Genomic DNA, 22,949 nt, shown 5'->3' with positions numbered 1-22,949 from the left:
TCTAGGGTCTCTGGGTCTTTAGTTTGTAGGTGAGGGAAAAAAAATGGAGTTTAAATGTGTCTGTGTCCCAAGTGGAGAGAGCTAATCTTCAGAGAAGGGAAAGAAAGAGATCATGGTTCCCTTGTGAGAGACAGACAAATAGATGATGGCTAGATAGACAGTAGATGACAGACAGACAGACAGACTGACTGCTATATGGTCTGATACATTTATCTTTGGGATCTGAGATTTGGTTTAATCATTTGCCCAGAATCAAATAAGCCCGGCAGCAGCAGGACATGTAAACCATGACTGTGGCAGCACTCACGTGTCTACAGCCTTCATTTTCAGCATTTATTCAATAGATTAAAATAGATTCATACTTAAAGAAAAGTCATTAACATTTTATTGGCTGGGATCAACTTGTTTTCCTTTTACTTCAAACAAGACTTTCAAATATTTTCTCAGGCGCCAAATTGATTATCGCTTGTTAAAGGCAAATGAGGTTTTTTTTTTTCCAATAAAAAATTTGATTTGTAAGTAATTTTTCTTTTGTACATAGATAGAGGAGTTGAAATTGCCCCCCTCCCATCCGTTATGTTACATCTTTGATGCACGTAGTGTGACTGGTGATATAAACCAGCTTGTTCAGAGAGACGAGTTGGCACATTTTGACACACGCAGCTGTGGCTGTGGGCTCCATCATCATGGAAGCGTTCTTGACCTCTGCCTCAGGTTTCTGTCTTGGAGAACATTGTATTGACAGCCCCATCATATCTCTGAGAAGCAGCGAGCCAGAGTCTGGGCCCATGGGATGTTGGGTTATCAGAGCATAGCACTGGGCTGTTCTGTAGCAGTCGGCCATAACTTCAAGAATGCATTGGTGTTAGATATAACCTGGCTCATTCCCAAATCAGTCATTATCTGTGTACCTCTGGGAAAGTTCTGTTTCCTCTGAATCTCAAAGGCCTGCTGTGAGGAACAGTCGGTTGGGTGAGACCTACTAATAGAAAGCAAAGCACAAGGTATGTACATGGTAACATGTGGTCACTGAAGATGATGACTGTGGATAGACGTCTCAGCCAAGATGCTCATACCTCAGCTCAGGGAAGGACAGTGACTAAAGATGAGAACAGTTTGACCCCAGCTGATGAAGTACCAGCTTCCATGCTGACATACACTAGCTTGAGTGACCGTGTATCGTAAAATATGTGCGCCAGATTTATGGCACTCTTAAAGAAGCAAGGAACTGCCCTAAAACCTGAAACGACATAACCCACCAGCAGGGCAAAACAGCGACAGAGTCGGAAGTTAGGTTTATAAATAAGAAGTAGTTGTATTTCCCTTGATTTTATGGATTTACCATGAATCCATAGGGATCTACTTCCACGTTTGCCATGCAAATCTTGAATGTATACTGTGTGACAAGGTTCCTTGAATTCCAGTTGGGGGTAGAGAATATATAAATAGGACAAGCTACAGTTAGTCAAGGAGCCAATCAGGTAAGGGCGTATAACCACATATCGCGGTCGCTGGTTTCATGTCACTAGCACATAAGCCTTGTTCTCTACAAATTCATAGAGTCACAAAGTTGTTTGGGGGAGGATGGGTGGAGAATGGAGCAGGGCTGGGAATGGCTATAGCATTTGTTCAAAGAGTTTTGAGGGCTGCAGAGATGGCTCAGCAGTTAAGAGCACTGACTGCTCCTCTGAAGGTCCTGATTTCAAATCCCAGCAACCACATGGTGGCTCGTAACCATCCATAATGAGATCTGACGCCCTCTTCTGGTGTGTCTGAAGATAGCTACAGTGTACTTAGATATAATAATAAATAAATCTTAAAAAAAAAAAAGAGTAATGAAAATTTCCTGAAATTAGGTAATGGGGACAGTTGTACAATGAATGGCCCAAGAGGACAGAATTGCAAATAATTCAAAGTGAAGCCCAATTTGTGTTAACATGAAGCCATCGCTGTGACCTTATTAAAGGGTGGAGAGTTGTCCAGAGTCATACAGACTTCTGCTCATGGTTTTCTGAGTGAATGTCAGCCTGAGGGGTCGGACTTCTTGTACTGTCCTGGGAATGGCCACAGAAGTCAGCCTCGTTTTGTGGACGGTACCAGTTTGCCTCTTGCATAAGCTTCAGTATTTGTAGCAGGAGGATGCTGATGTGAGCTTGGGGGACATATAGAGGGTTTCAGTCAGTACCCTTCTATCAGCCATATGCTCTGCTGTGTAGTGATACACTGGGTGTTTTGTGTGCATTGTCTAGGTACTTCTATAAAACACCCAACTGCTCAGAGTGGTAATTATATAACCTAAGCTCAGACAGAATAAAGAGTCAGGGGAAGATGGATATCCCAATTCCACATAAAGATGGGGTGGGTAGGCATTATTACTGTGTGTTATAGGTGCCCTCAGAGCGCAGATGCTTTGGAACCCCTGGGACTGGACTTATGGGCAGCTGTGAGCTGCCAGATATGGGTGCTGGGAACTGAACCTGAGTCTTCTGCAGGAGCAGTGTACACTCTTAACCACTGAGCCATCCTTCTACCCTCAGTTATTAATAACCGACATGTAATGACAGGAAAACCATCAGCACAGTGTGTTAAATGGGCCGAGCCTCCTACTACAAAGTTGGGAAGGGAAAAACAACACTGTGTTCTGCACGTGTCTTAAATCACCCAAAAGGCCCCGTGTCCCCTGTGTGCAGGTTTGTGCAGTGTTTTTAGAGGCATTGGGTAGTATATGTAAAACACCCTCTTGCATCTGCATCTGAACAGGTGAGAGCTTTTCAAGAAAGTACACTACAGTGGAAAGGTACTTCCAGTATTGAGAAGGATCACGAGGGACCATCAAATTGTTGATACTTGTTTAATGCATTAAATACTCAAGTGACTTAAAGTCATGCCTCAGAATGAGGAATAACCTTTCTTTGAAATCATCTTTTGAGATTATAATGTAATTATGTCATCTCCCCCTCCCCCTTCTCCCTCTAAGCCCCTCCCATGTGCTCACCTTGTTCTCTTGCAAACTCATGTCATCTTTTTCTTTAATTGTTAATATATATTTGTATATCTATACTTACTACATGTAAAGTCTGCTCCGACTGTAGAATGTGTTACAAGCACGTTTTGGGGGCTGACCACGTTAGGGCTGGAGCCTCCCGAGGTTTCCTCCACACATATTAGCATGTCTGTTGGTGGTGTCCGTCTTTGGGTCATGGTTAGGCTGCCATGTTGGTGAGGCTTCATGGGTGTAGATTTTCTTGCATTCCTGGGAGATACAGTTTTACAACAGACTTCCTGATCTTCTACCTCCGATGGCCTTTCTGCCTGCAGTTTTTCACAACGATCGATCCATGAGCCTTAGGTACCAGGGTTGTATTGTAGATGTATCAGGTGGGACTGGGCTCCACAGCTATGCATTTTGATTGGTTGTAGTTTTCTATAGTGGTCTTCATCAGTTGCATAGAGACGCTTCCTTGGTGAGCAGGGGTAAGAACTATACTTATCTGTGGGTATAAGGATAAATATTTTGACGATAGTTAGAGATTATATTGGTTTAGTAAAGTGATGGCTGTAGATTCTCCTTCATGATCCATGACTTCTCCAACAACCAATTAATTGGCGAGGTTTCCAGTACTGGACATCATTTCCCACTTGTTGCGTAAGTCTTGAGTCTAATTAGAGAGCAGTTGGTTACTGCCGAGGTATGTGTGCCACTACTGCAGCCTATGTTTGTTATGCTGCTGCATGCAGCTATGTTGCTATGCTGGTTATTGTTGTGCCTTCTAGATGTCACAGGTGGATAGGACTATTGGCTGTTTCCCTCTTTTGGAAGCCTGCATGGTGCTCCCTGGTATCGTGAGAGCTAATACTCAGAGAGGAAGCTTTTGGTTAGACCTACCTTGAGTCCTCTGAACACTGCACATATGTTTTGGGAGTCTTGTTGACAATCTTAACAACCCAGAAGAGGGTTTCTCGTGCCTCATGTCAGAATCTTTGTTAATCTATAGCTTTTGAAGAGAATATTGCCAGTCAAGTTGGGAATATTTCATTCAAACTTATATTTGTTTATGTATTCCCTGATTTACATGTATTACAGGTATTTTCAGGTAATTATTAACATTTACGATCTTTTTAGACATCTTTACTGTTATTTTACCTTCCTCTGGCCTCCATTTGTATTTATCTCCCTCACCCTCCCTCCTTAGAGCCCTGCTCCATTTCCCCACTCCGCCATCAGATCATCTATTTCTCGCCCTGCCCCTCGCCACCACAATGCCCCCTCCCCCTTACTTACTTGGCTTCTGCAGTTACTCCAGGTAGTGTGCTCACCTCTGAAGATTTGGAGCTAGGAGCCTACTTTCAGGTGACCATTCTTCTGGTTTCCATTTCACTCACGAGCTGAGTGGCTCCCTCTAGTGGTTGAACTTAGTTAGTGTTGTGGTCCTCAGTTTGACTTGAAGGATCCAGCAGGATGTGGGTGCTGCCCTGAGGTTAGAGGGTTAAGGCATGAAACCTCCACCTAACAGTCCTCCACCTAACAGTCCTCCTGAGGTGTGTGGAGCTAGCCATGGATGAGACCACATGCCCCGCTTCTACCCTCTCCACTTACTCAAAACCAACTAGGAGCCGGGGAGACAGCATGGTTGGTAAAGTGCTTGTCTTGTCACCAGGCAGAGCTGAATTCCAGCTCAAGAACACATATAAAAAGCCAAGCACGATGGTATGTGCTTATAGTTGCAGTGTTGTGGGAGCAGAGATGGGCTCACTGGCTGGCCAACCTAGCCTGGCCCAGCTTGGCAACTCCAAGTCTATGAGAGTGTTGTCCCCCAAAAACAAGGTAGGTAGCACCTAAAGAATGACACCCAAGGTTGTCTTCTGGCCTCCACATAGATGTACACTCTCACATGTAGGTGTAACCCCCCCCCACACACACACACAATTAAATAGTGCACTGAATGTTGTAATTGTATACATTTTCTAAGGTGTAGCTTTTGAGGCACATTCCTTCAAGGTGCTTTAAGGTATAGGACAGAGAGAGCCACCATTCAAGATGCATCTATTATTTGTTGATTTTTCTAGATTGTTGCTGTGGTTTCAGATATGGTTTGTGTCCCCTGAAGCCTTCCAGTGCTGGAAACTTGATCCATAATGCGGTGGCGTGGGAGACAGAGTGGAGGCCTTAGGAGGGGGAACAGTGTAGGACATACTCAGGCCACTGAAGGTGCTTTGGCTTGTGTCTGCATGACCTACCTAAGATCACGCGAGGCCTGATTACAGTCCCTAAGCTTCATCGCCTCTCAGAACGCCTCCAAATGCTCCCACTCCCCTTCCATTACCCTTGTCTAGTCTGGACTGCTCTCTGCTCAGCTGTGCCCTCATTCCTTCCATAGCATTCTGTACCCCTACTGTGTGTCTGTACCCCCTACTGTGTGTCAGCACTCCCATAAAGCAGAGCTCACATCTTTCTTTTTTCCCATTAGCTCCTTATTCGTATGCTCTGTAGATGCCAGTAGAGTACTGAGAAAGATGCTTTGGAGGTCTGCAGGTTAAGATTTTAGACATCTGGAAATGGTGTAGTTTGCTTTTGTACCCAACAGCATAGCTGACAGAGATCTACTAGACTGGGAATAATCAATACAGGCAATTTTTCAGATGCTCACCTGCCATTTCTATATATCCTTTACTGATGAGCTTGTCCAGTTTTTGCCCATATTTTTTAGCAGGCTGTGTATCCATTATTGTTTTGTTTTGTTTTGTTGTTTTGTTTTGTTTTGTTTTTTGAGAGTTGGCAACTCTTGAAGCCACCGTGGTTTTAGATGCTACTTTATATCATAGATGTAGCTTTCATGTCTTGACATTGAACTGCCATAAAGTTCCTTTTCCGTAGGCAAAACCGAAAGAACATGGTGTTCTTTCCCTGGGCAGTCACTGGATATTCCTGGCCTAGGACTAAGTGCAGGAGGACGACTTATGAATCTTAGCAGTGGTTTTTCCTAATAAACACACTTCATGTTAAAAAACAAAACAAAACTGTGTGCATATTTTTTCATTGTGTGAGTCTTTTGTCCCTTATTGTGTTTTTGACCAAATTCACTCTTGTTTGTATGTGTGCTGCACATGCCCCAAGGGCCACATATGCCATGTGTTCAGGTCAGGGGACAACTTGCAGGAGGTGTTTCTAACCTTCCACCATGTGCTTCTTGGTGACCAGACTTAGATCACCACACTTGGCCCACTGAGCCGTCATGGAAACCTCTTTAATGTATTTGAAAAAGCAAGGGATTTTAATTTTTATCAAGTCTCATGTTTTCATTTTGATTATTAAAGGGATTATAGTTTTGGTGAATTCTTGCCTCTACCACATCACTAAGATTTTTCTCCTATATTTTCTTCAAGTAGTTTTATTATTTTTTATTTTGCATTCAGCTTTTTAAAAAAAAAATGTTCCACATTTAATTACGTTTTATAAATAGTCTGAAGTGCAGTCAAAGGGTCTCCCCCAGCCTCGTACAGACGTCCAGTTGGTCCAGCGCCCTTCGTTAACCTTACTGCTTACTCAGTTGCTTTTATATCTTGGTCAAAAACAAATTGTCCATACATCTGTGGGTCTATTTCTAGACTCTCTCCTCTGTTCCAGCCATCTCTTTCAGGATCTCAATGCCACACTGCATTGATTATTGTGGTTTTACAATGAACCTCAAAAAGAGACACTGCTGTTCTTCCAATGTTATTCTTTTTTTCCAAAATTTGGCTACTTCTGAGTCATTACCATTTAAATATGTGTTTGAGAATAAAGTTACCAACTTCTGCAAAAAAAAAAAAAAAATGGACGCTGAGATTTCAATTGGGATTATGCAGTGAGTGATTAAAGTCTTCAGAGCCTTGTCTCCTCCTAGCAGGGCGGAGCTTGTCACTTACTTGGCGAGCTGTTTAGTTTCACCTGTCACCTGAGAGTCTTGATGAAGAATTTTCTAAATCAGATTGGCTTGTGGGCATGTCTGGGGAATCCTCTTGATGATCCTTTGAGGTGGGACGGCACCCCTGAATGGTGGCTGGGCCCTGAACTGTCTGGACGGAAAGGAAGCTAGCTATCTGAGCTGCAGAAGGCCAGGAGCCATGCATTGACTCTCTGCTTCACTGTGGACAGGACACTTTTCGTTCCTGTCTGAACTTCCTTGCAGTAATGGACTGTAACTTAGGACTCCTTCCGCAGCTTGCCTTCCATCAGCGTGCTTTACCATGGCAGCAGAGATAAAACCAGGACGTTTGGGATCACCCTTAGGTTCTTTTCACAGATCTGTATTTATTTGTTCATGTATATTGTTCGTCAGATTTACTTATGAGCATCTCATACTTTTAAATTATTGTAAATAGCATCTAAAGAAAGTTCCCTTCCAGGTAGTACAAAAATTGGATTGAATTTTGGAAATTGTTCTTGTATTTTGAAACTTTGCTAAATTATCCACTCTAGTAGCCCTTTGGGGAAGTCCCATCAGGTTTACGTATAGATTATTATCTGCGACTGAAGATGACTTTAACTTCTCTTCCAATCTAGGAATTATCTTTCTCTTTCATAACGCCGTTGCCTTGGTGATAGGCTCCAGAATTATCTTGAACAAATGATGAGAGCAGACCGTAGAGGTCTCCCTCTCGTTATCAATGGGGAAGTGTTTGGCAGGTCACAATTAGGTGTAATAGTAACTGTGCGTCTTTGTAAATGCCCACATGTGAGCAGGTTGCCTTTCACTCTGACTTTGCTGGGAGTTTCTCCAGCTTTTTAAAGTTTGGTTATAAATGTCAGATTTTACAGATGTCTCTTTGCATCTATTAGTAACGTCGTGGATTTACCTATTTACATAATCATGCAAGTTGCTGTTATCCTTCCAGGGTAAATCTGACCTAAGAGGGAAGGACGCACACAGTGACTCTCATGAATATAAATACAAAAATTCTAAGCAAAATGTTAACAAGCGTAACTAGCACAAGCATATCTTTTCTCCTACATACAGTCGTTAGTGGTTATTAGGGACTTTCACAAAGTACACCTGGAACTTCCCGGCACTTTGTTACGTTCTGTGTATCTATAAAGTCAGCATTGATATCACCTGTCTCAACTATGACATCAGTAATTTATGCCTTTTTGATTTTTCTAAGTCCTGTAACTAGAACTTAATCAATGTTTAGAAACCTTGAAGAATTACACATTGGTTTCATTGATTTGCCCTCCCCCGTATTGTTTCTGTTGTATTGTTCTCTGCTCTGACCTTAGCTTTCTTTCGCCTTCACTTCTGTCCAGCTTGGTTTCCTGGGTTAGCGTGGGAGCTGGGTCCCTTGCCTTGAGGTCATCTTTCTGATTTGTGTGCCGCAGACTGTCCTCTCTCCTTTCAGCCGCATCCCATGAATTCAGTGTATGTGTTTTTGTAGCCACTCATTGCAGAATGCTTCCAACTCCCCTTTGGATAATTCCACTCATCAGAGAACATACTTGTGTGACTCAAATTCTATTGAATTTATTGACACTAGTTGTGGCCTGGAATATGCTGTGTCTTGTTGGTTAAAACAAATAAACTTCACATGCACTTGACAAGAGTGTATTGTGTCTTTATTGAATGGAATGCTCTATCAAATGTCCATCAGATCAAGGTGATTGGCATTTTGTTAAGATATTTATGTTCTTTCTGATTTTTTTCTTCTGGTCTACTGTGAGAGGAGTGTTAAATCCATAACTGCAATTCTGGCTTCCCATATTTCTGTTTGAACTTGTAACCATTTTGGTTGTATACTCTAGAGTGCTGTCAGGGCTAGAACTTGAAATTATTGTATCCTCTTTGCACATTGGTGCATCTGTGTTCTCAACTAGTCTTCATTGCTGGTATTGAAAACAAACACCTTTGTTCTGGCTTTCTTAATGTGGCATTGCATGAGAAGAATTGTTGTTAGAACAAAATGACTGTAAGAATTAACTTAAAGATACACATTGTTGGGGGAGGGAGGCAGGTAGAGGACAAGGAAGGGAGGGAGGGAGAGGAGGAGGGGGGGAGGAGAAGAAGAAGGAGAAGAAGGAGAAGAAGAAGAAGGAGGAGAAGAAGGAGAAGAAGGAGGAGAAGAAGGAGAAGAAGAGGAAGAAGAAGAAGAGGAGGAGGAGGAGGGATTGTGTGTTGTAGCTTGCTTTGTAATTTGTTTTTATGATCATATCCTGAGCATAACTTGCAATAAAAATATTTTACAATAAGACTGGGAAGAGATTCACATCTACATAGTAGAAAAACTATAGTAACTAATTTTTCAACTGTCTTTTTTTTTTTTTTTTTTTGTAAAGACAGGTAGCTTTCTGCTTGAGTCTTGCTTGTCATCCTGTTTAGCAATCCCTAACATGCAGTTAGAATATAGTTTGTTTACATTTAATGAGAATATCGGTATCGTAACATTTATATCCGTCTTCCTGCAGTTTGCTTCCTGCTCGTTTCACCCACTCTCCTTTTCTGAAGGTCACTGTTTCTTTTGACTTCCTGTTAGATCCTTGGTTGGATTGTTTACTCTGCTTCATTGTGACTTTAGCATTTTCTTGTAGTTCGCACACAGCACACATCTGTGACTTAGCACAGTCTACAGTGCTGTTTTGAGTCCTCACTCACTGCGTAAGAACTCATCCCGGCATCCTCGAGCATGTCCCAGGCTGTGACGTGGCTATCACAGGTTTCTGTTGCGTACTTTATGAAACTCACACATCATGATTATTTTCATCCTAACGATCCATTAAATACCAATTTCTGGCCTGTGCTTGCCCTCCTTGCTCGGGAGGGCCCTGGGGCAGCTCTCAAAGCACTCATCTTCTGGGCATGATACCTTTCAAGCTTTGCTTGCTGCAAATTATCGCTCTTTTTTTTTCTTTCTGTTTTTCCTTTAATTTTTCTCTTATTTTTCATTTCTCTTTTAATCTAATTTCTCTATGAATGCCACATTAAGTAAGCTTTATTGATGTTTCTCTATTCTTTTCGTGCTTTTGATTTCATCTGTATTTTCTTTTGTCTGCCTGGGGTTGACTCTCCTCTCCCTTCAGTCCCTTCCTTCCATCCTTATTTTTATGAGGCAGGGTCTGAGACTGGCATGGTTACTCTGTGGCGATTTCCCCCTGTCAGCCTTCTGAGTGCTAGGATTACAGGTGTGACTCACCATGCCCAGTTCTTCCATGTAAAGATTCACTTGATCGATGGAGGGCTTTTCTCTTCTCCCGTGTAGGCATCAAATGCTATAAATTCCCCCTCAGCAGCAACTTCACTTCTTTGACAGATTTTGCCGTATGTTAACTCAAGTATATATATATATATTTAAATTTCTTTACTATTTTTCTCCATATGAATAGTGTTTAATTTTCAAGCATTTGGAAATAGACAACCCCCCCCCATATGTGACATATGTGCATGTTGATGTGTGGAGGTGTGTGTGGAGATGCACATGCATGTGTGCACATGAAGGCTAGAAGTTGACAACCAATCAGGCATCCTTTCCTGTATCCTAAGACTTTGAAGCCTAGTTGTTTGGGACACAAGTATTTAGGATGAGCCGTCCCCCTGGCAGGGGTGATTCAGGGTGCGCTGCTCCCTTCCTTGTTGCTGAGGAGCTTAGCTCAGCTTTCCCTGACATTAGTTAACCACTTCCATTGCTTACATGGTCTCTTTCTTTGCTCTTTTCCTTTCAGTTTATTCACATCTCTTGTAAATAGCATTTTGTTGGGTCATGGTTATTTTAATTGGTGTGTGTTGCTCGTGTGTCTGTGTCTCTCTGTGTGTGCTCGTACGCATGCGTGTGCCTGTGGAAATTATTTGGATGTCATTACTCCCCAGGCACGGTTCACCTTGGTTTCTTGACATGGAGTCCCTTGCTGGTCTGGAACTCCCCAAGAAGGCTAAGCTGGCTGACCAGAGAATCCCAGTGTCTGCTTGTCTCCACCTCTGGGATGGTTGGCAGTGACACTCGAGATATCTGCCCGTGCACCCCTCTCCTACTGGCATCACAAACATAGGCGACCACTCTTTTCTTTTTTTCTACCTGGGCTCTGGGAATTGAACCCACACTTTCCAGGCGAGCACGTTACCCCCTTACGGACTGCAGTTTCCTCGGACCCGGTTTTTGTTCACCTCGCGCCATTGCTTTCTGGGCTTCCCAGATCTGAGTTCCCTCCTGGTGTTGCTGGCTTGCGTAGCTGCACAGTGACAGCTGTGTCCTTTGTATTTGGCTGGCGGTGTTGTCTGTGGGCTTCCGCCTTTGCCAGCTCTTCCCTTCCTGGTACTCTGTCTAGAGAAAGCCCTTTCTTAAGACTCCTTCTGTGTCCACGGCCATTTCTGGGTGCCAGTGTCTCCCTCTCCAAGTGTGAGCAGTGAGTTACACAGGAAGACCTAGGGGGCTTCATCCCTGTGTGCCAAGCACCCAGCCGGTGCCTGCATTCTGCCCTGCTCACCGTCATCTTGTTTATTTATGATGCGCTGGACGGGAGGAATGGCGAAAGCATGCTCACTGTTTTCCTGATAGAGATTTCCTCACGTTTGTAATTGAGCAGTGTTTACTTAGCGCATAGTCCTAGATGGACAGTCGTGCTTTATCTTCTCATTAAGTTGCAGACATTGTCCGACTGTTCTGTCTTCGTACCCAAATTATTTTCTATGAAAAGAACTCTCTAACTTTGCTCTCATTCTTTCCCACATAATTTTTTTTCTTGAGGATCCTCTGTCTTGGTGTGCTTCTTTTTTCTTCCTTTGTCTGTGCTTGGGCTTCACTGAGATTTTAAAAATTTAATTGATTATTTTTAACATGCTGAAAACATAATGCAATTTTTATACAAGTCTATAAGTGGACTCTGAATATATTTCCTCATTCCCCTTTCAATGCCAGGCAAACGCTGAGCCATACCATCAAGGCCTGATAGAGATTGTATCTGTGGGTTTATGACATGCAAACAATCCTCCCATAGCAGGTGACTCAGCTGAGTTTATGATACATACCGACTTGCTTTAACTTGTAGTCTGATGTGTGCCAGTTGTACTGTTTATTCAGTGGGTGGGTGTTTACAATACACCACGGACAGAGGTGCTGTCCCCCGCCATGCTGTTTCAAATGCTCAGAGACACAATGTGAATACGTGCGCAGGTCAAGAGCCTACCTCATTTCTCAGACGATATGGAGGTGCTTTCGGGGGGTAGAGGCCTGTAGAGGGATGGGCAAGTGTTAGGAAGACAGGCTAGGACATAGGGGATTGGGTTGCAAGTCCATACTTGTTTGCTACATGTTGGGAATGCTATTAAAATCCAACGTGTGAGACGGGGAAGATAATGTTACCTGCCTGCACCATAAGGCCTATCTGTGGATTAGATAAGGGAGTGCAGGACATGGTTAAGTACTGATGAAAATGGAGGTAGGTGTGTGTGCACGCACGCACATACATGTTTTCACACCTATGCATACTCATATGAATGCAGGAAGAGGGCATTCGGTGCCCAGTCATAGTCCCTTGAGATTGGATCCCTTAGTGGATGTTGATATTTTTGTTTTGAGGGGGATGGGAAAGCAAGGCTTCCTACCCAACATGCTCCCAGGATCTACTTGTCTGTACCTCTGAGTGCTGGACTAACAAGTTCTCAAGTCACCCCAGAATTTACGTAGGACCCCAAACTCAGGTTTGCGTGGTTGTGTGGCAAGCTCTTTCCTACCCACTGTGCCATGTCACCAGCACCATTAAGGGCATAGACTAGGCTGGACTCCAGCTTGTGATGCTACAACCTCAGCTACTCCAGCTACATCCCTCTGGCATGCACTATGAAGCTGGCAGTTCTACTTACTAAAGTAGTTTGAGGCTCACAGCAAAACTGAGTAGAAAATGCTTCCCACCCCGTCCCTGATGCCATGTCTTACACCAGAGTGCATCCTCTGAGATAACTGCTGCAGCAGCATCGTCACACGACACCTTATACTTGGCTCTTGATTTTGGCAGATATGTAATGACACATGCCCACCATTGTGGTACTATAGAGAATATCTTCACTGCCCTAGAAGTCCCCATGTTCTACTTGTCCATCTCTCTCTTCCTTCCGTGAGCCCACTGATCTTTGTCTCCATCGTTTTCTTTCCAGAATGTTGTGGGTTTGGATTCCTACAGTATGTGGCCTTTTAGATTGGTTTACCTCAACTAATAAAGTGGTTACCCTGTGTGTTTTAATGGTTTAATAACAGGCACACTTCTCTTTAATAGTACTATTCTATTGTCAACTCACCTGCTAAAGGCCACCTTGGTTTCACCTGAATTATGGCAGTCATGAGTATAGCTGCTGTAAACATTTGTCTATGTGTTTGTACCTCATAAAGAACTGGGGTGCTATTGCTTGGTCTTGTAGGATGAGGAGTCCTTGCTTTTTAGGGTGCTGATGGGTTCTATCAAAGTGCCTGTACCATTTAGCATCCCCAGCAATGAGTGTGAGGCCCCACTGCTCCATATTCGTGCCAGCATTTGTTTGAGGCTTTAGCCATTCTAGTGAGTTATGTCACTGTTGTTTTAAATTTCCTGATGATAAAGAATGTTGAACATATTTCCTTATGCTATTTGCTGCCTCTATGTCTTCGGTGAGATTTCAAGATCTGTTTTATTCTTTTTCTAGTCAAGTCATTCATTTTCTTGTTGAGTTTAAAGTGTTCTTTATATATGTTGGAGCTATTCCCATTTTTAAAAAATATGTATTTATTTTATGTATATGAGTACACTTGTCACTGTCTTCAGACACACCAGAAGAGTGCATTGGATCCCTATTACAGATGGCTGTGAGCCACCATGTGGTTGCTGGGAATTGGACTCCTCTGGAAGAGCAGTCAGTGCTCTTAACCACTGAGCCATCTCTCCAGCCTGCTGTTTCTATTTTTGTATTTATTACTGGTCTTAGTGCCTAAATAAGGGATTTGTAGAGACCTCAGCATAGCTAGGGACATAAAAACAAAACTTAAAAAATTGCTTCCTGCCAGGCATGGTGGCACACGCCTTTAATCCCAGCACTTGGGAGGCAGAGGCAGGCGAATTTCTGAGTTCAAGGCCAGCCTGGTCTACAAAGTGAGTTCCAGGACAGCCAGGGCTATACAGAAAAACCCTGTCTTGAAAGAAACAAAACAAAAACAAAACCCAAAAAAAACAAAAACAAAAAAAAAATTCCTTCCTTTTTTGTGAGAGAGGTGGAGAAAATATTTTCTACCTGGAAAAGGGAAAGAATGGTTGCTTTTCTAGGTAGTTTGATCCAGAAAGATCTTTATCTCTTATCAACAGCCTGGCCTCCATGTTTCTCAGCTGTTGATAAAGAGTGGAAGCTGCCACTCAGCTCTGTGTCCCCACCCCCTCTATGGTTCCACTAGGAATCCAAGTCGAACATCAAACTTGTCAGCAACTCACCTCAACTTCCAGACAGCTACTCTGGCATGGAATATTCTATTCAATCCAGTTGCTAATGCTATTGAAGAAAGGCATGCCCTGCAGTGGGTAAGGAGGCTGTATATTATACTGCCTGGCCCCCCTGCTCTCCCAACCTTTCACAGTGCATCGATAGGTTCATGTTACAGGACTCATTTTCATTTTATGTCTTTTTATTTACACACCAATTCTTTTGCAAGTAATTTTAATTCTCCGTTTTATGAGAGAGGGGCTCTGTGTCTGAGCATTCCTACATAAAAGAAAGAAAATGATTGTTTTTAATGCAGATTTGAAAGAAATATAATGGATTTCAGCTACAACAATTTCTCCCCATTTAGAAGAGATGAACACCTAGTTAGATGAACAATGTCATTCCTCCTATAATCGGAATACATCCTGTTTCCATGACAACCTGTACTTACCAGATTGCCTGGTAAAAGAAGTATTTTGATTCTGTCTTTGATAAAGGACTTGACCACACTCTTCATTTCGACAATTCAGTTCTATTCAGGGCTTTTTTTCCCCCTCCTTTAACATGGGGCGCTTTTGAGAGGTAGGGCCTGAAGCCCATTTTAGAGGTAAATTTCCTTCAGAATGAAAGGAAAGGCCTCCCTAGCCAAATGCTGATGAACATAGAAAACGAGGCCACTGCCATGGGTCGGGTCATAGTCATTTTCTGGTATCTTCCTATTAAATTAAGTCAACAGCCACGATGCTCCAACTTATTAAGGCGCTGTTTGATCTGCAGAGGAACGATTCCACTGTTCATTTCCATCCGGACTTTCTAAACAGGAGGGGCCTCTCTCCACTGCTCATTTATATCTTGCCTTTATGGATGGCCTGTGTCCTCTTACAGCTAAATCCTGTTTCTTGCAAGGAGAGTACTGCAATGATTTTCTCTCAAAATGAAAAATAGGGAATTATTTGCATCATTAACTATGCTTTTTCAAAATTTGAAAAATAATGGCACTACATTTTATTGACAAGATTATGTTTAATGTAACATAAAATATTTAAGTTCAATATGTTAAGAAAACATGACCCTTAGACATTTTAGGAATGGTAGGAAATAGAGCAAAAATGTGGGAGAATTCAGTCTAGTTTTGAGGGTTCAAGTGAGTTTGGGAAGAACAAAGTGATTCTTTGGTATCCCGGAATCATTGTCAATGATAGCAACTATTTATAGTCTGAAACAATACAAAGTCACCAGAGGGCCACCAGGTATCTCATTATTCTACCTCATGTTTTGTAACAGGCCCCTGTGTCAATAGGTACATAGTATTAGCCTCTGAGAGTGAGTTATTGACCAAAACTACTAAGAAACTTTGAGAGTAATGCTACAGCATACAATGTAACAGTATGTATATGCTGTGTAACAAATGAAAGTAAAAGCAAATGAGACATCATCAGGCCCTCTGTTTCTATCATTCCTACTGATATTTGTCCTAGTTCAGGGGACTTAATAACTATAGAGATTCCTCCTGATGAGGGTCTGACAGCATCTTCAATGTTCCTAATTAACATTTAGCCATTTAGCAAGGAAGTTACTGTCCTGAAAATGCTACACAAATCTTTCTTTCTCACTCCCCCCCCCCCCTTCTGTGTGACTTCATTTTAAATCCTACTTTATTTTTCTTTACTTCTTGACTGCCTATCAGTTGGGTAATGAATTCCCAACTTTTAGTGTACTTAACTCTTTAGAAATAAATGACTGGTCTGGGGAGATGGCCCATTAGGTTAAGTTCTTAACACAGAAGTATAAGTTTCAAATCCTCAGCACCTGTATAAAAATCTGGCCACAGAGGTGTGATCCTACTTCTGAGGAGGCTGAGATGGGTCCCTGGATCTCACTGGCCTCCCAGCCTAGCTGAATAAGTAAGACCAGGTTCAGTGAGAGACCCTATCTCAAAGTTAAGTGGACTGGACTGAGAAAGGCACCTGTTGACCTGTAGCCTGTTCTTTCACACATACTTTTAAAATATGCACACAAGACACAATACATACACACACATCACATTGCCACTGAAAGGGGAAAAAAGAGATATATGAGATATGTTATTTAACAGAATAGTTCTACAGGTGCTTTTGTGAAGGCATCTTTCTCCTGCAGGGGGTCACTCTTCAGGCATTTGCCAAGTTTACATTCCATAAACATTACTTTAGTATTTTTTTTTCTTTAGCTCTTAAGAGGCAAGCTCTCACCTCAGGGGCTTCAGCTAACTGAGGCTTTGAGAAACATGAATTAGCTGGTCATTTACTGATATGTTCCTGATATGTACGCAGTCACAGCAAAGGCCCTTTCCTTACTTGGAGTTCCCAAGGCTAGGCATGTGACCATTATTTTTGAAATTGTCAGGGCTCTGATTTTCAAACAACAACAAATGCAGAGTTAATTCCCAGCATCCCTTTCGCCTGAGCAAGTGTCCGAGGGTTCTTTGCGCCCCTGGTTGGCAGTGCTCCACATCTCTTTGTATCTCACACAGTGGAACTTTTGCCTACCCTCAGGGGACAGTTAGAGATTGTTAATGGTGGAAAGGAAAAGTCTCAGGCAGTTCTGAGGAGATGTAAGCACCACAGTGTGAGTAGGCCAATGGGTTAGGAAATCTGATTCTCCCATGAGCCAGACAGATGCTGAGAACTGGACTGTGGGAGTGGGGAGGGACCAGACCTGTCCCCAGGTCTAAGCTGTTAAGTCTAAGCTTAGCTACATGGAGGGAATAGGAGCAGGCTTGCTTGGATCACATATATTTTCAAATATATTCAATATAAATTTACATATTTCCAAGAATATGTAAATAGAGGTATGTTTACGTGCCTCTATTTATATACACACACACGTGTATATATTCACATATATTTGGAAATAGACTTCCAACTGCATTTGGGAAGGCAGGAGGAGGTGTGGAAGATTCAGCCACTAGACTGGAGAATTCAGACTTCATCCTATGAGAGGCAGCCACTGGAGCCTTGAACAAAGAAGGAGTAAATCAAAGGACACAGTAGGGCCGACATGCGGTCCATGGACAAGAGGAGGAGTGGACACAGGAAGCAAGGCAGTCCACAGGACTCGGGTACCCTTGTCAGTTCCTTACCAAATCTTGCTCCTTACCAATCCAGCAGGTGGCAGACCTCTGAAGGGTGCTGCAACAGAGACATGGGACCAGATATTCCAGTGTGTATGATGGAGTGCAGGGGGTGTACTGTAGATTCACAAAGCTTGTGACATAGACTCTGAAAGAAATAATCAGGAGGGGTCATTTGACATTCAAGTGGAAGCTTGGAGCAAGAGACAGAGCCAGCTATGAGGAGCAGAGGGACTCATTTCTTTATTGGCCCGTCAATAAAGAAACAGCTACACGGTTGCCCTGTGGCCCTGGAGAAGTTATGAGGACAGGAAAAGAGGCAGCTCTGGGATGGACAGGCACAAGGAACTTAGGTCCTGTTGGCTGCCAGAAAGAGTGTAGCTTGTCCTGAGAGTAACAAGAAGTCTGAAGGGCCGTAGAGCATGGTAGAGTCAGTGCTTGGCTACTGTGTCAGCTGTTTAGAAGATAGGTTTGAAGAAAGGGAGACTGGCTAAGAGAGTGTGTTCCCATGGTGTCCTTTGCTGAGACTCAAGCAATGAGGAGCAGGGGTAGGTGGTATTCTCATGAAAGAAGGAAGACCAACTCAGAAGGTATGGGGAAGACAGGACAAGGCCCACGTGGGCAAGTGGGTGGCTATGGAGTTCAGGAGCCGTTAGATCCTGGGTCAGTAACACTGGTTGAACTTTTACTATGTGCAACGTATAAAAGAGGGTAGTCCTACCAAAGGCAGATTATCTCACCATCTCCTTGTCTTGGGTGAGGAATTTGGGGCTCAACAAATTTATTGTCCGTGGATTGCAGTTAAAGCTTAGTTCAGACTCAGGCAAAGCAACTGCTGTTAAAACACACACTGCAGTCTCCTCTCACCCTACTGGAGTCCCAGACTAGTTTCATGTTCCCCCTCCAAGCCATGGCTTTAGGACTGAGAAACTGTAAACACTTGCTTTGCTGGAGGCTCTATGCAGGTCTGTGCCCCAGGCTTGTGTCTGAGGTCTGAGGTCTGCCACCTAGTGGCCACAGACATCCTTTTTTTTCTTTGTAATTCCTAGGGCTTATTTGTAGCACCACAAACTGTAAACAGGAAACTGTAAGTCTCAGAGAAGGAGCCCAGCAATGTAAACAGCATATTGCCCGTGAGGGCCTGCACCCATCTGACAATTGCACAAGTGAGTACAGATCTAGCCATATACTTACATGCACCCTGGTCACTGCGACACAGGTGTCTCCTGTCTGTATAGTTCAGTGGTGATCTCAAGAGCCTGGGGTGGTGGCATTTGCATAGCAGATCTGCAACCATTCACTGGATGGAATGTTGGCAGCATCTTTGTGATTGCCCAGTCATGTGCGCATTTTCTGGATTAATGATGGCCAGCGGGATCCGGACTGGCCCGTTTCTCACCTATGGAACCTTGGCACATGTGACGCAGACTTTCTGGCCTTAGAGACTCAAAGTCTAACTGCTAAGATCTACTCTGTGCTGTTTTGTATGTAGTATTGCCACTATATGGACACATGGTAGAACTGTCTCCTTTAAAACAAAACAAAACAAAATAAAAACAAACAAGCAAACAAAAAACAAGCCACCACCATCACCAAAACACAAGAAACCACCAGACAATTACACCCATGTTCTGGCTTTAAAGTATAAGGTTTGCTCCCCTTTGCTGTGGGAGTGCATAAATAAAGGGAATGTCCCTAGCTTTCCCTGAGCTGTGTATATGCACAATCTTTCCACACATCCTTCATTGTTTAAAGGAGGAAACTGAGTTAGCATCCTTGTCTTCTCTACCAAATCCAACATTCTACTGTTTCTGTGCCTCCCAGGGAGCCGGATATGAGTGGAAGAGAGAGGACCACTTGTTACTAGGCAACCAGCACCCACCTCACCCATGTTACCATGGTGATGATGAAAGTTGGGCTGATGGGATTACCAGCTCCTGCTAATTGCACATGAGCACTCAAGGTCTCTGTCTCTTTCTTGCTTGCTCACTGGCTTTGACTCTCATGTTCCTCTAGGCACGAGAGAGAGAGAGAGAGAGAGAGAGAGAGAGAGAGAGAGAGAGCGCTTCTCTCTCATCTATGGTTCTCCTGGGGCATCCCTGGTACACTAATGGAAAGCAACTGGAAATGGAGCCTGGCTGTGCCTCTGAGTAGCTGTGTGACCCTGGGCAAGTTACCCAGCTTCTCTGGGCCTCCATTTCCTCATTTGGGAAATGAAGGGGTTGGAATGCTGATCCCCTTCGAAGGTTCTTTCCAGCTCTCAAATCCTTTGATGCCTAGGGAGCATGTCAGGGGAACAGACCACACTGTTACCAGGCAACCAGCAGGCACCCTGCCCAAGTTGCCTTGGTGACTGGATACTGGCGGGGAGGGGAGTCATTGCTGCAGCTAATTGCTTAATTATTTATGAGTGCCTCAAGTCCTTTCTGTTGTTTTTGTTGCAAGGGGCTGTGGGGTCACCTTTTCCTCTCTCCTGCCACCCCAAGGCATCTGCATTGTGTGTTATGCAATGAGAGAGCACCTTGGCCTGGACCTCAAGAGACCCACGGTCTAGTTCTGCCTTTGCCATGTCCTAGAGCAGTGTCCTCAGGTAAGTCACCTCACCTCTCTGGGCCTCCAGCTTCCTTTCTCATAGCCTTGTGTTTGTTTCGGGAACACAAAGTGCCCTGTCTACCTGGAGGCTCTGGCTCCTGCCATCTACTTGCAAAGTGGGGAATACAAGTGAAATAATGTTCCTAATGTGTTTTTACTGAAGTATAATTTTGAAGCATAATGAGGACCAACATGTGTTTGGTGGGAAGGGGACAGAAGTGCTCAGCGTCTTCTCCCTTCTCCCAGCGTCCTTAACCATGTCACCTGAACTCTTGGTTAGCCTGAGGTTATTTATATGTTACTCACTGTGTGTCACCAACTTCCCAAATGGACCTCAGGCCTTCACAGTATAAGATGCAGACATGCAGTCAGGCCATCGAAATAGAAACAGAAATGTGAGAATACAAGAGCCCCTTCTTCACTGATGAATATCCGTGTCACAATCCGGCAGCACATGTAATTTTGAGGGCCTTAGAAGCCAAAGCGAATGGGTGGTATGTAATGCAGAAAAAACTGTCAGGCTCCTTCTGGTCCTAAGTCCTAGAAGGAGTTTATTATGTGACTTTGTATTTTATAGAAACTGCTGATAGAAGTGTAAAGCTAGCCCTTTCTGGCTGAGTGATTATTACAGGGTATGAGGAAGAGTCAGACTCTTGACAGTTTGACTAGTCGTGATCATTAGGAAGCAGCCATCCTCTTTACGGATGCTTTAGAATTTCATACAGATAAATGTCACTGAGTCCTCAGAGTCAGGCGCTATTTATAGATCACATACAAGGATATGTGCTTATCTTGTACAACTTGGCAACGTGGACCAGAGTCTTAAACGCAGGCAGCTGTTCTCATCCACCAAACTCACTCTGAAGTGAGCCTGAACGGATGAGGATGTAATTATGAAGATGCCCAGGGCGGGTTTACTCAGAGAAGAGAATAGCTAGGAAGAGCAGATGTTGGGGGCCATTGCTTTACATAGTGAGTCCTGTTGACACCCTGGGTGAGGTAGGTCTGTGTGTCTTGATATGGAAGATGTTCAGAGACAATAATGCCAAAGAAGGAAACAAAGTGCAGCATTGATGTTAAATTCGTCTGTTTCTTCTATAAAAAGATTTGGAGATACAGTTTATAAGTTGAGATGTATGTTTGTATGCACACATGTGGCAACAGTTTCCTCTGGGAGGTAGATTGATTGTCTTGGGAGAAGGTGAGACCATTTATGACTTATTTCTACTCTCTGGACCTTTATTTTTTGTTCAGATGTGCACAACAGTCTAGCGGTGGAAATCCTCAACTCAAGAGTCTTAACACACCACTTCAAATCCCAGCTTTGCCGTGTACTAATCATGTGAACTTGGGGTTAACCTACCTATTCTGTCCCTTATCTATAAGATAGGTGGATAATATCTTCCACATCATATTATTTAAGGGGTATACAAGCTAATAGGGTAAAGCTCTCTGAAAGGCTTTAGCGATGTCATAGGTGTGCTTTTTTTTGAAAAGGTAAAGAAAGATTAAGCAACAAATGCATATGACCAGGTGGACCCTGGTATCTCAGGGATGGAAGACTTGCTCAGAACCTGGTTACATTCCAAGAAGGGGTCACAAAGCACGCAGACTGTTTTGTTGCTATTTTATCTTGCCTGGGCTAGCTTGGGAGGACACCTGCCCTGGGTTCAGGACAAGCTATCAAGAAGCCATAAAACCCCTATCCTCCAGCTATTCTCTCTCAAGCAGAAAGCAAAATAAACACTGGTCAGCTAGAAAATGGACGAGTTGACCAACAGCACGTCCCCAGCTGCTGGAGGCCGGGAACATACAGCATGCCTCCAGTCCTTTGCCTTTCTCCTGAAGACAGAGTTAACTGAGGCCTGGGAGGAGGCTTGCCTGAGGGTTCCCCTTACTGTGAACGCAGCGGTCTCTGGTTACATTGACTTCCTGGATTTTCACAAGTGTAGGCTATGAGTGCAGAATTGCAGCTCCCTCTTGCTTCCTCTGCTGGGCTTGGAGGCAGAGCTGGACAACTTTGGCCGACTCTGATGATTCTCTTGAAAGCTGGGCATTCTGTGGGCACATCGTGGCTCCAGAGATAGAAGGAAAGTAACTTCGTTCCCTTATGCTACACTGTTAGGTAACTTTATCCTCTCCTCTAGGCGTGCACAGCTTCAGTACAACTCCATGGCCTCTGTTAGTGTGGCCTTTAGTACCTTGGTTCTACAGTCTCAGACATTGGAGTCTCTTTATCTGTTCGGCCATTGGTCCTCTCTCCATCTATCTGTCACATCCAACTGTGCTTCCATCTGCCCTTCCATCCCTCTGTCCCTCCTCCAGCCATCTGCCAGCCTTCCCATCCAGCCTTCTGATTGCTGGTATGTCAATCCACCTCTCCTTCCTCTCTCGCCCTGTTGGACTTTGAGACTCCATCCGCACTGATCCATTGGCCGGACCTTCCATCTGTCCTTGGCCCCAGCTGCAGGGGCTTGCCGGGTGACTGTTCCTCTGCCCTTCTCCCTCGGGTCCTCTGCTCCCGGCGCGGGCCCGGCCTTTGTTGGACTGGGGCAGGGCGGAGGCCGGTCGGGGTGGGGCGCGGGGCGGGGCGGGGCGGGGCGGGGCTGGCGCCGGGAGACTACTAGGCGCTCCGGTCCGCTTGTCCGCGGCCTGGCCGGCGGAGAACATGGCGCTGCCCCCGGCTGCCGCACCCCCCGGGGCTAACGAGCCTCTCGACAAGGCTCTGTCCGCGTTGCCGCCGGAGCCGGGCGGTGTCCCGCTGCACTCGCCCTGGACCTTCTGGCTGGACAGGTGAGGGCCGCGCCCCGCCGCTTTGTCTCGGCCGCGTCCTCGCCCCACGCGCG

General features: G+C 44.2%; 1 protein-coding gene and 1 long non-coding RNA gene across 5 annotated transcripts in view; one reads left to right on the top strand and one right to left on the bottom strand.

Moving 5' to 3' along the window:
• Positions 1–22,949, top strand: part of Eif4e3 (eukaryotic translation initiation factor 4E member 3) — a 70,995-nt gene that overhangs the window by 3,350 nt on the left and 44,696 nt on the right. The window contains exons 1-2 of one of the 4 annotated variants that reach the window (XM_030255548.1): positions 19,304–19,474; positions 19,957–20,101. The exons of 1 other annotated variant lie outside the window; for it this stretch is intronic. Coding sequence is in view for 1 of the 3 variants with exons in the window: in NM_025829.4 (NP_080105.1) it covers positions 22,772–22,896 (125 nt within the window). In the remaining 2 variants the exon portion in view is untranslated. Of the gene's footprint in view, positions 1–19,303; positions 19,475–19,956; positions 20,102–22,752; positions 22,897–22,949 lie in introns of those variants that run through there. 2 more of the 4 variants (XM_030255549.1, NM_025829.4) reach the window with 2 other exon arrangements.
• On the bottom strand, positions 11,971–19,136 carry Gm52869. Its single transcript, XR_003956343.1, has 3 exons — positions 18,706–19,136; positions 17,538–17,659; positions 11,971–12,189 (listed from the first exon to the last, which is right to left on the bottom strand). It is a non-coding gene; the product is annotated as a predicted gene, 52869 (long non-coding RNA).

This window comes from Mus musculus, chromosome 6 (genome assembly GCF_000001635.26).
Source record: "Mus musculus strain C57BL/6J chromosome 6, GRCm38.p6 C57BL/6J".
NCBI lineage: Eukaryota > Metazoa > Chordata > Mammalia > Rodentia > Muridae > Mus > Mus musculus.
Note: the sequence above shows the minus strand (reverse complement) of the source record. Positions and strands in the feature narration are given on the sequence as shown.